Raw genomic sequence first — 12,193 nt, forward strand, 5'->3', positions numbered from 1 at the left:
AACAAAATAATTGTTTTTATTTTATCCTTAAGATTTCTACAACTGTGTGAAACTCTGAAAGTCCCTCCCAAAAAGATGGAAGATTTAACTAATGTATCAAGTCTACTGAATATGGAAAGGGCACGAGACAAAGCTAATGAAGAAGGTCTGGCATTACTACAGGTATGAAATTTGAATAGGGAATCCCTAATTAGAGAGTTAGGGAAAGGGAAAAAGACCAAAGTTTTTAAAATTATCATGATGTTCTTCCAGTAGTGAATACTAGATCTTGAACCAGGTTTTTTCATTAAATTGTTTTTTTGTTGTTGTTTTCATTAAAGCAAAAATTTGTCTGAACTTGGCACCTCTAAAGTTGAAGTATTTCTAATATATTTGTGGTTAAGTAGTGTGTCCGGAATTGGTGGGTTCTTGGTCTCACTGACTTCAAGAATGAAGCCGCAGACCCTCGTGGTGAGTGTTACAGTTCTTAAAGATGGCGTGTCTGTAATTTGTTCCTCCCGGTGGGTTTCTGGTCTCACTGGCTCAGGAGTGAAGCTGCAGACCTTCGCAGTGAGTGTTACAGCTCATAAAGGCAGCATGGACCCAAAGAGTGAGCAGTAGCAAGATTTATTGCAAAGAGCAAAAGAACAAAGCTTCCACAGCGTGGAAGGGGACCCGAGCCGGTTGCCACTGCTGGCTCAGGCAGCCTGCTTTTATTCTCTTAACTGGCCCCACCCACATCCTGCTGATTGGTAGAGCCGAGTGGTCTGTTTTGACAGAGTGCTGATTGGTGTATTTACAATCCCTGAGCTAGACACAAAGGTTCTCCACGTCCCCACCAGAGTAGCTAGATACAGAGTGTAGATTGGTGCATTCACAAACCCTGAGCTAGACACAGGGTGCTGATTGGTGTGTTTACAAACCTTGAGCTAGATACAGAGTGCCGATTGGTGTATTTACAATCCCTTAGCTAGACATAAAGGTTCTCCAAGTCCCCACCAGACTCAGGAGCCCAGCTGGCTTCACCCAGTGGATCCCACACTGGGGCTGCAGGTGGAGCTGCCTGCCAGTCCTGTGCCGTGCGCCCGCACTCCTCAGCCCTTGGGTGGTTGATGGGACTGGGCACTGTGGAGCAGGGGGCGGCGCTCGTGGGGGAGGCTCCTGCTGCACGGGAACCCTCGGAGGGGGGGAGGCTCAGGCATTGCGGGCTGCAGGTCCCAAGCCCTGCCCCACGGGGAGGCAGCTAAGGCCCAGCGAGAAATCGAGCAGCGCCAGTGGCCCGGCACTGCTGGGGGACCCGGTACACCCTCCGCAGCCACTGGCCCAGGTGCTAAGCCCCTCATTGCCCAGGGCTGGCAAGACCAGCCAGCTGCTCCAAGTGTGGGGCCTGCCAAACCCACGCCCACCCGGAACTACAGCTGACCTGCAAGCACCGGGCGCAGCCCCAGTTCCCGCTCGCGCCTCTCCCTCCACACCTCCCTGCAAGCTGAGGGAGCCAGCTCCAGCCTTGGCCAGCCCAGAAAGGGGCTCCCACAGTGCAGCAGTGGGCTGAAGGGCTCCTCAAGTGCCGCCAAAGTGGGAGCCCAGGCAGAGGAGGCGCCGGGAGTGAGCGAGGGCTGCAAGGGCTGCCAGCACGCTGTCACCTGTCAGTAGCAGTCCTATTTTTCATCAGATTTTAACTGAACTATCTTAGTATTTTTAATTATCAATTTAGAGGAGCTTATCACTAAATACTGTGGAATTTTAAAACGTGGAAATTTTTCTGACCTGTATATGGCAAGAAAACACAATTATCATTAGAGTTAATATGTACTGGGGACTTCCTACACTCCAGACACTGTTCTAAGCACTTTATAGTTGTATCCCTTAATCCTCACAATGACTTAGAGTTTGACCTAAATTATTCTATTTTTATAAATGTGATAAAAAGACATAATGCTATTTCTAACTGAACCTTAGACAAGTTGCTTAAAGTTGAGATGCTAACTTTATCATTCTGACAGTAGCACATGATTCTTGATCACTGTGTTGTATGGCATCCTGTGGAAGGTAATAGGAGATAACCTTATCTATCATGGTTAACTTCCAGCTTTTAATGAATGGATATCCAAACAACTAAGATAAAGCAACCTTGAGGAGCTTATTAGATAATTATAAAAACTAACACATATCGGACCATGTATCTCTTAGACATTTTGAAGTAGTTTGTAGATGTGGTGCATAGATTTTAGTTGCAATTTATTAAGTACAAGGTGGTAGTAGTTTCTGAAGGAATATATTCCCAAAATTTATAATAATTCAAAGGTAACAATTCATTCCCATTTTTCCATAGGATTGAGAATAAAGTTGAAGGAACAATTTCTGAGCACAAATCTATATGTATTTTTAGTTAATAGGGTGGCATTTTTTGGTGGCTGCCTCACTTTATTCAAACTGTGATATTACATTTTATTTCCATCCCAAGGTTCCTACTTTTTTAGGGCATCTTTTCAGTATTGGCACTAGCTTCATCACCTAAACACTTAGATGACGTTTATTTAGGTTATTTTAAAAGGTTTGAGAGTATAATCATGGAGAATTTTAACATTTAGTATTTATGCACATCAGTTAAGGGTGTTCTGATGTCATAAATGATAGTGTGATTTTTATGCTACTGGTAAGCATTTCTGGCCTCCAGCTGAAATTTGACCTCCATGGGACATAAGCATAATTACAATCTATAATTTGCTTGTTAGTCACTCAGAAGAAGCACCGCTGGCATTTGGGGCAGGAGAGTTCTCCATTGGCATAAGAAGATCTTTGGACTAGCAGCTTGTAAACTCTATCTGTATTCATTAGTTTTCTCCTCTGTGCCTTAGAACCATTGCTTTTTCTCACTGCAGCCTAGAGTCATTGCTGGTGATGATCTTCCAAAACCTGTAATAGTAACAGAAATTTTATTCATTTAACATTTTCATCGTGCTCTCACTCAGTAATGGTGCTGGGGAAACAACAATGGTGAACACCATCTCGGAGATTCTGGGAGGATGGCATTAGAACAGCTGAAGCATAATTTTTTAGACTCCCTTGATCTTGTCATAGAAATGGAGCCATAGGATTTCAGAATCAGAGTTAGCATAAGAAAATATGACAATAAAGACCAAAAATAACATTCCTGATACACCGAAAGCATACCAAAAAGACACGTGCCTAGAACAGATAAACATTAACCTAATTTATCAAGTGAACTGAAATAAATTCAGAAAAAAATGGTAGAAAGTATAGGGGAAAAATTATAAATCGGAATTAGAAATACTGATAAATGAAAGTAGAGAATTCAGGAATGAATGAGACATAAAAGAGAAAACCTTTCAGATATGTAGACTAAATTAGAAGAAACACTAAAGCAAATAAACAACAGATAATGCTTATGGTAAATAGAAGATAAAGAGAAAATTTTCAGAATCATAAAAACATTTTTAAAAGGAATTGAGAAAAAAAAACCTCAAAGAAGATACCATATGAGTATGGTAGTAATACCCAAAGATAACCAAAGCAATGGAACAAAATAAATTTTATAATGAGAAATTGTAATCCTTGTTATATTTAACCCTTTTGTTCATTCAGTGCTGTTATACATTCCCTTTGTAGTGGGTTGAATCTAGGAGAAGGGTCTTGTCTGATATAATTAAGGATCTCAAGATGAAATCATCCTGTATCGTCATGGGTACGTCCTAAATCCAATGACAAGTGTTCTTATAAAAGACAAGAGAAGGCACAAAGACAAAGAAAAAGCCACGTGAAACACAAGAGAAGGCATAAATAAAAAGCCACATGAAAGCAAAGGCAGAAACTAGAGCAATGCAGCTACAAAGAATGCTGACAGCTACCAAAAGCTGAAAAAGACAAGAAACCATTCTCCTCTGTTGTCTTCAGAGGGATTGTGGCCCTGCCAACACCTTGATTTTGTACTTCTGTCCTCCAGAACCATGACAGAATGAATTTCTGTTATTTTAAGCCAAGTAGGTGGTACAGCAGCCACGGGAAACTAATATATGTGGTTTGCTTTATATTTATATTGGACAGCACTCTGTTAGATCCAACAACAAATTCACAGAAAACACAGGGCTGAGGAACCAGTTAAACTTCACCAGGGAATACAGTTCACAAAATTTAGCCCATGGGAAATTCCACAGAGTAAACTATCCAATCTCCACAAATAAATTGAAATGGAAGCCTCCTATGGATGAAAAGAGACTTAGACATATCAACCAGTCACAACCAGTTTGGAACCTGATTAAAACAAAATGTAAAAAAAAACTCCAATTTATGAGAAAATTGAAAATGTGAACACTAACCATATGTTTGATATTAAGGAATTTATTGAGATTTTTTTAAAGTGTAGTAATGATATTGTACTCTTATGTATCTTTAAATCCTTTAGAGCTGTATACTGAAATATTTATAGATAAAATGATAGGATATCTAGGATTTGAAATAGCACAGGGGAAGCAGGAGAAGCAGATGGAGTTAAAGGTGTGACAGGATGGCCATGGGCCAGGTGTGGTGGCTCACGCCTGTAATCCCAGCACTTTTGGAGGCTGAGGCTGGTGGATAACCAGAGGTCAGGAGTTCAAGACCAGCCTGGCCAACATGGTGAAACCCTGTCTTTACTTATAATACAGAAAAAAAAAATTATCTGGGCATAGTGGCAGGTGCCTGTAGTCCCAGCTACTTGGGAGGCTGAGGCAGGAGAATCACTTGAACCCGGGAGGCAGAGGTTGCAGTGAGCCAAGATAGTGCCATTGCACTCTAGCCTGGGCAACAAGAGCAAAACTCCATCTCAAAAAAAAAAAAAAAAAAAAAAAGATGATCCTGAGTTGTTAATTGAAACTGGCCAATATGTATACGGGTGTTCATGATAACATTCTCTCTTACTGTATGTGTTTGAAATTTACTATAATAAAAAATAAAAACAGAGTCTGTTCCTCCATGGAGTTTAGATTCAAGTGAATAGAGCTCACAGTCCCAAAATCTTAGGCATTCAGGGAACAGCACATTCCCAGTAAGGGGCCAGACAACATTTTAGCCTTTTTGGACCACATATGGTTGACTGTTTTGTTGCATATCCTTTTGTTTTGTTGAGGTTTTGACCAATCTTTTAAAATGTACAAACAATTCACAGTTCTTGAACTGTACAAAAACATCCCATGGGCAATTGCTGACCCCTGCAGCTACCCTTTCTAAAAAAAAAAAAAAAAAAAAAAAAGGTCATTTAGAAGCCAAAATATATTTCTTGAGGAAGACTACTCTCCCAGCAACAGTTCTGCATCCAGTATTTGGAACAGACATAGATATAGCATCAACTTTATTGCTGAACAAGATTTAAGAGTTATTACTTATGTATATTTTCTGTGTGGCTTATTTACTTGTTCCCCAAAGCATACAGGCAATGTTATCATTGACTGTTGCTAGGACCATATTTGAAAGCAGTGCCACGTTTAATACCCTTTAGAAACCTGGAGGCTTGCTAATTTTAATTTTATATTCGGCCTGCACACAACACATCCTTGATGTGTTGTCCCCATACTTGTTTTATTCATTTCTTATTTTCTTTTCATCTTCCTCTCTAAATTATGTATTCCTTTAATGTGGGAAACTGTTACTTTTTTATTCTCCCTGCTCTAAGGCCCAACATTACTTCCTTTTGACAAATTAAAATAGCGGGCTCTTAAATGTTCCTAAATAAATGAAAACAATTCAGAATTTCTCCACTACATGAAGTTTTATGCTGCTTAAGGAAGGTTGCTGTATTTGTTGTCATCAGTTCTGGGCTCTGCTAGATTTACACTTGGATCTTCCAGGATCTCTGACCCTACCAGCATTGGTACGTTTTGAGGAAGTGTTCATGTACATCTCCTTATTCCAGGGAAATTAGATATCCTTATAACACGTTAATACCTTGACATACCAGCTTTCCAAGAAGTCTCTTTTTTGAAAGAAACAAAAGTAAATTCACCAGTTGCTTCTAAAAATGTTTTAAATATATATGGTGTTTTTAAAAATGTGTATGTATAACAATATCTATTAGGATTTAATATAATAATGTGTTTAAGTTAAAATTTTTTTTTCTCTTTCTGACTCAGGAAGAAATAGATAAAATGGTAGAGACCACAGAGTTAATGACTGGGAATATTCAGAGCCTAAAGAACAAAATTAAGATTCTGGCAAGTGAGGTGGAAGAAGAAGAGGAGAGAGTAAAACAGGTAATTATTTTAAACTGTATTATTGGAATTTGGATATAATTTTTAATGGTTAAATTATGCCAAGACAACTTTCGAGTATAATATGATGAGAGAAATCAGCTTTTTGAAATAATCTGTAGCTTTCTTCTACTTTAGATGCATCAAATAAATAGTAGTGGAGTACTCTCTCTTCCGGAACTTTCTCAGAAAACTCTCAAAGCACCCACACTTCAGGTAAGTGCCTATTTACCATATTGATTACAGGCATACTTTAGAGATGTTGCAAATTTGGATTCAGACCACAGCAAAAAAGCAAATACTGCAGTAACACCGCAAGTCACACAAATGTTTTGGTTTCCCACTGCATATGAAAGTTATGTTTACACTATACTGTAGTCTAGTAAATGTGAAAAAGCATTCTTTCTTTTTTTTTTTTTAAAAAAGGGACATACCTTAATTTAGAAAACGCTTTACTGCTAAAAAATGTTAACAATCATCTGCACCTTCAGCAGGTCGTAATCTTTTTGCCAGTGGAGGGTCTTGCCTCAATGTTGATGGCTGCTGACTGATAGCGTGGTGATTACTGAAGGTTGGGATGCAATGTGGCAATTTCTTAAAATAAGAAAACAATGAAATTTGCCACATCAGTTGATTCTTCCTTTCACGAAAGATTTCCCTGTAGCATGTGATGCTGTTTCATAGCATTTTACCCACAGTAGAACCTCCTTCAAAATTGGAGTCAGTTCTCTCATTCCTTGTCACAGCTTTGTCAGCTAAGTTTTTGTCATATTCTATATCCTTCATTGATATTTCAACTATGTTCATAACATCTTCATCATGAATAGATTCCATCTCAAGAAACCACTTTCTTTGCTCATCCATAAGAAGTAACTCCTCGTCCATCCAGTTTTTATCATGAGATTGCAGCAATTCAGGTACATCTTCAGGCTCCACTTCTAATTCTGGTTCTCTTGCTGTTTCCACCACATCTTCAGTCACTTCCTCCACTAAAGTCTTGAACTTCTCAAAGTCATCCATGAGGATTCAAAATTGAATCCATTTTTTCTAAACTCCTGTTATTGGTATTTTGACTTCCTCTTGTGAATCATGAATGCTCTTACTGACATCTAGAATGATAAATTTATTTTAATATGTTTACAATTTATTTTGCCCAGATCCATCAGAGAAATCACTACCTAGGGCAGCTATAGCCTTATGAAATGTATTTCTTAAGTGATAAGACTTGAAAATTGAAATGACTCTTTGATTCAGAGGCTGCAGAACAGATGTGTTAGCAGATGTGAAAACAACATTAATCTCCTTGTATATCTTCATCAGAGCTCTTGGGTAACTGTGAACATTTTCAATGAGCAGTAATATTTTCAAAGGAATCTTCTTTTCTGAGCAGTAGCTCTTAACAGTGGGCTTAAAATATTCAGTAAGCCATGCTCTAAACAGTTGTACTGTCATCCAGGCTTTGTTGTTCCATTTACAGAGCACAGACAACGCAGATGTAGTTGATTTAGTAGAATTAAGGACCCTGGGATTTTCAGAATGATCAGTGAGCATTGGCTTCAACTTCATGTCACCAGCTGCATTAGCCCCTAACAAGAGCCTAACAAAAGCATCTCCTTTAAAGCTTTGAAGCCAGGCATTGCCTTCTCTTTTCCAACTATCAAAGTCCTAGAGATAGCATCTTCTTCCAATAGAATGCTGTTTTATTTACATTGAAAATATGTTGTTTACTATAGCCACCTTCACCAGTGATCTTAGCTAGCTAGGTCTTCTGGGTAACTAGCTGTAATTTTTCTATCATCACTTGCTGCTTCACCTTGCACTTTTTATGTTATAAACACAGCTTCTTTCCTTAAACCTTATGAACTAACTTCTGCTAGCTTCAAACTTTTCTTCTGCAACTTCCTCACCTCTGTCAGCCTTCATAGACTTGAAAACAGTTAGGGCCTTGCTTCGGATTAGGATTTGGTTTAAGGGAATGTCGTGGCTGGTTTGATCTTCCATCCAGACCACTCAGACTTCCCATATCAACAATAAGGCTGTTTTGCTTTCTCATTATTCATGTATTCACTGAAGTAGCACTTTAAATTTTCTTCAAGAACTTTTCCTTTGCATTCACAACTTGGGCGTTTGGCACAAGAGGCCTAGCTTTTGGTTTGCGTGGCTTTTGATAGGCCTTCCTCACTAAACTTAGTAATCTCTAGTTTTTGATTTAAAGTAAGAGACATGATTCTTCTTTTCACCTGAACACTTAGAGGCCATTGTAGCATTATTAACTGGCCTAATTTCAATATCGTTGTGTCATAGGGAGTAGGGAGGCCCAAGGAGAGGGAGAGAAACTGGGAAATAAATGGCCGGTTGGTGGAGCCGTCAGAACACATAACAATTACCAATTCAGTTCACTGTTTGATATGGTTGCAGTTATGGCACCCAGAACAATTACAGCAGTTCCATCAAAGAACACTGGGCATAGATCACCATAACAGATACCGTAATAATTTTTAAAGTTTGAACTATTACAAGAATTACCAAAATGTGATGTAGAGATACAAAGTGAGCATGTGCTTTTGGAAAAATGGTGCTGATAGACCTCCTTTGCACAGAGTTGCCACAAACCTTCAGTTTGTAAAAAATGCAGTGTCTGGGAACACGGTAAAATGAGGCATCCTGGTATATCATAGACCAATTATACATTACATATATGAAAACATTATGTCCTATTTCGTTCTTTAAACAAATGGAACCTGATATAAACTGTTTGGCAAATTACTTTTCTCATTTGACTGTATAGTTTGAACATCTTGTCAGTCACGTAGATCTCTCATTTTTGTTGATAGCTATGTAACATTCTGTTGCATGGAGGTCATATAATTTGTAAATTACTGATGGAAATACATAATTTTTTTAATACAGGTAAGACTGGGTACACCCTTGTACATATGTCTTTACTGATTTGTGTAGTCATAATTGTAGGATACATTTCTAGAAGTAAATACTGACAGTTTGGTTTTTTTAATGCTTCTAACAATAGCATATAACTCCTTATAAAATAGTACTGTCTTACTTGTAGTAAACTATTTCTTCCAAGGGCTCTAGTAGACATTGTAGTGTAAATGTTTGTAGCATTGGAAAGTCTTCATGTTTTCTCAAGAAGTAATTTGAAATTTTCCTATTGGCTGGGCACAGTGGCTCACACCTGTAATCCCAGCACTTTGGGAGGCCAAGGCAGGCGGATTGCCTGAGGTCAGGAGTTCGAGAACAGCCTGACCAACATGGAGAAACCCCATCTCTACTAAAAATACAAAATTAGCCAGGTGTGGTGGCGCATGCCTGTAATCCCAGCTATTCGGGAGGCTGAGGCAGGAGAATTGCTTGAACCTGGGAGCTGGAGGTTGCAGTGAGCCAGGATTGCGCCATTGTACTCCAGCCTGGGCAAGAAGAGCGAAACTCCACCTCAAAAAAACAAAAACAAACAAACAAAAAAATCCTAGCATTTACCAGTGGTGAAAGGAGCAGGATGGGGAGAGGGAGAGATAGATTTGAAAGAAGAATGGCGATTCGTTGACAATTATTGAAGTTGGATGATAGATACTTAAGGTTTATTTTACTGTTCTCTCTAACATACATTTGAGATTTCTCATAATAAAATGTTAACAACTACATTTAATACTATCTTTCCCACAGAAAGAAATTTTGGCGCTAATTCCAAACCAGAATGCTCTTCTAAGGGACTTGGATATTCTTCATAATTCATCACAGATGAAGAGCATGTCAACCTTCATTGAAGAAGCCTATAAGAAACTGGATGCATCTTAAAGAGTGTTTTTTTTTTAGATTGTTCCATATTAATTTAATGTTCGTGAATTTGTAAAACTGTTAACCTATGATTATATGTACAGAGGCTAAGGCTTCTGCAGGATTTATTATCTCCTGATATGCACTTTAAAATTAGTCTTTGTAGTTCTATCATTAGCATCTAATGTAGTTCTGAAGACTGTTTTTAGCAGTTGCCAAATCTAGGAAACTAACATTTATATTGCTGTATCTATAAGTATTTGCCTAAAACCATAAAATAGGAATTGCCTTAAGGATCTAATAGTTTATAATGCCTGAATGGAACTCATTTATTGGTTAACAGCTCATATCAGGAGCTGTGATAAGTAAGTGTTCACATACACTGTCTAGTGCATAAAAACCTTAGTGTTTGCTATCATTCGTTCTGTAGCCAATGGCTTACAGTTTCTGTCTGGTCATCTGGAACTTGAAAAATCCTCAAATGCCTTCACTCTTTTACCTAACTCCCTAGTCTTTTTGGGAAGTAGTTAAGATATGCCTGCTATCTTTAACTTTGGAGGTAGTATCAAAATTTTACTTCTTTGGTTGTTTAGTGAATTAATGTTGAATATTTTCTACTGTCATCAAAACATATTCCCAAAAAGTATTAAAAAGGAACCTTAGCACATTTATTTTATTAAAACAAGAAAACCCAAAATGTATAAACCTTTTATTATTATGATAATAAGCTTATATATGTGAATAAGTTATAACCTGGTGTATAAAAAATTATTTCTAACAAACTACAGTATACTGTCTTGGGTTTTTTTTTTTTTTTAGTCTGTAAAATAAAATGACTGCAATTACTTTTTTATGTGACCTATAATATCAGTTAATTTGGGAGATGCCATAATTCTGTTAACACCCTTCAGGCAGAGACCACTGGGAACAAACCTGTAGTTAAACAAGTTGGGTTTTCAGTGTAGTGAGGAGATCACACATGAGGACCCTGGGGCAGCTCAAGAAAAGGGTCACAAGCAATATCCTCATAGGAATCATGGTAAAGAAGGCCTATTAATAGATTTTGGAGGAAAATAAAATCTCAAAAAAAAACCTGGCAAAGTGACTAAAAGTAAAGATTATTACAAAATGTCTTAAAAACCCTTCACTTGGAAACTTAAAGCTTCATGTTTTTAGAATGAGTAGTAGAGCCCTAACTCAGTGATTTTTAACACTAATGTTATAGTAGCTTTTGGTGGCGGGGAGGAGGAATTATGTATGCCGTTTCTCTCAGAGCATCTGTTTAACAGATAACTGATAGTTAACTGGGATTTTAACTTACCATTGTTGCTGAGTGATATAGTTCTTCACCCTGTGTGAACTGGCCATACTACTCTTGTAGCTTTGAAGAGTTTATAATCTAACTTTAAGAGATCTACAATATCTTCTGGTAGATAGCATCCAATCCAAAACATACACAGTATTTTCTTTAAATAAGACTGCATTTTGGTGTACTCTTTGGAAAGAATTTAAGAATTAATTACAGATCTGTTATGGTTTGCCTAGGGTTTATTTGGCCCCACCAACCTCATGTTGAAATTTGATCCCCAACATTGGAAGCGGGGCCTGGTGGGAGTTGTTTAGATCATGGCGTGGATCGCTCATGAATGGCGTGGTGCCATAGATGCTGGTGCCATGCTTCTTGTACAGCCTGCAGAAACATGAGCCAAATCTCTTCATTAATAAATTACCCAGCCTTAGATATTCCTTTATAGCAACACTAAACATACTAAGAAAATTGGTATTCAGGAGTGAGGCCTTGCTCTAAAGATGCCTGAAAATGTGGGAGTAGCTTTTGAACTGGGTAATAGGCAGAGGTTGGAAGAGTTTGGAGGGTTCAGGAGAAGACAGGGAAGACAAGGGAAAGTGTAGAACTTCTTAGAGATTGGTTAAGTAGTTGTGGACCAAAATGCTTATAGAAAAAGAGACAGCAAAGGTCATACTGAGGAAGCCTTAGATGGAAATGATGAACTTACAAGTTACTGAAGCAAAAGTCACACTTGTTACACCGTAGCAAAGAACTTGTCTGCATTGTGTCCATGCTCTAGGGCTTTATGGAAGGCTTCATTTAAGAGATGGCCTAGGGTTTCTAGGGAAAAGAAATTTCTAACCAGCAAAGTGCTCAGGCTGCTGCATGGTTA

At 38.3% G+C, this 12,193-nt stretch overlaps 1 protein-coding gene across 2 annotated transcripts in view; it reads left to right on the forward strand.

The window, feature by feature from the left end:
• The window catches only part of CENPQ (centromere protein Q), a 28,459-nt gene extending 17,661 nt beyond the window's left edge, over positions 1 to 10,798 (forward strand). For both annotated transcript variants that reach the window (XM_008958673.4, XM_003833183.4), the window contains exons 6-9: positions 33 to 162; positions 6,105 to 6,224; positions 6,360 to 6,437; positions 9,903 to 10,798. In XM_008958673.4, the coding sequence (XP_008956921.1) occupies positions 33 to 162; positions 6,105 to 6,224; positions 6,360 to 6,437; positions 9,903 to 10,034 (460 nt within the window). In that variant the 3' untranslated portion in view covers positions 10,035 to 10,798. The remainder of the gene's footprint in view (positions 1 to 32; positions 163 to 6,104; positions 6,225 to 6,359; positions 6,438 to 9,902) is intronic.
• The last annotated feature ends 1,395 nt before the right edge of the window (positions 10,799 to 12,193 follow it).

This window comes from Pan paniscus, chromosome 5, assembly GCF_029289425.2.
Source record: "Pan paniscus chromosome 5, NHGRI_mPanPan1-v2.0_pri, whole genome shotgun sequence".
Classification (NCBI taxonomy): Eukaryota; Metazoa; Chordata; class Mammalia; order Primates; family Hominidae; genus Pan; species Pan paniscus.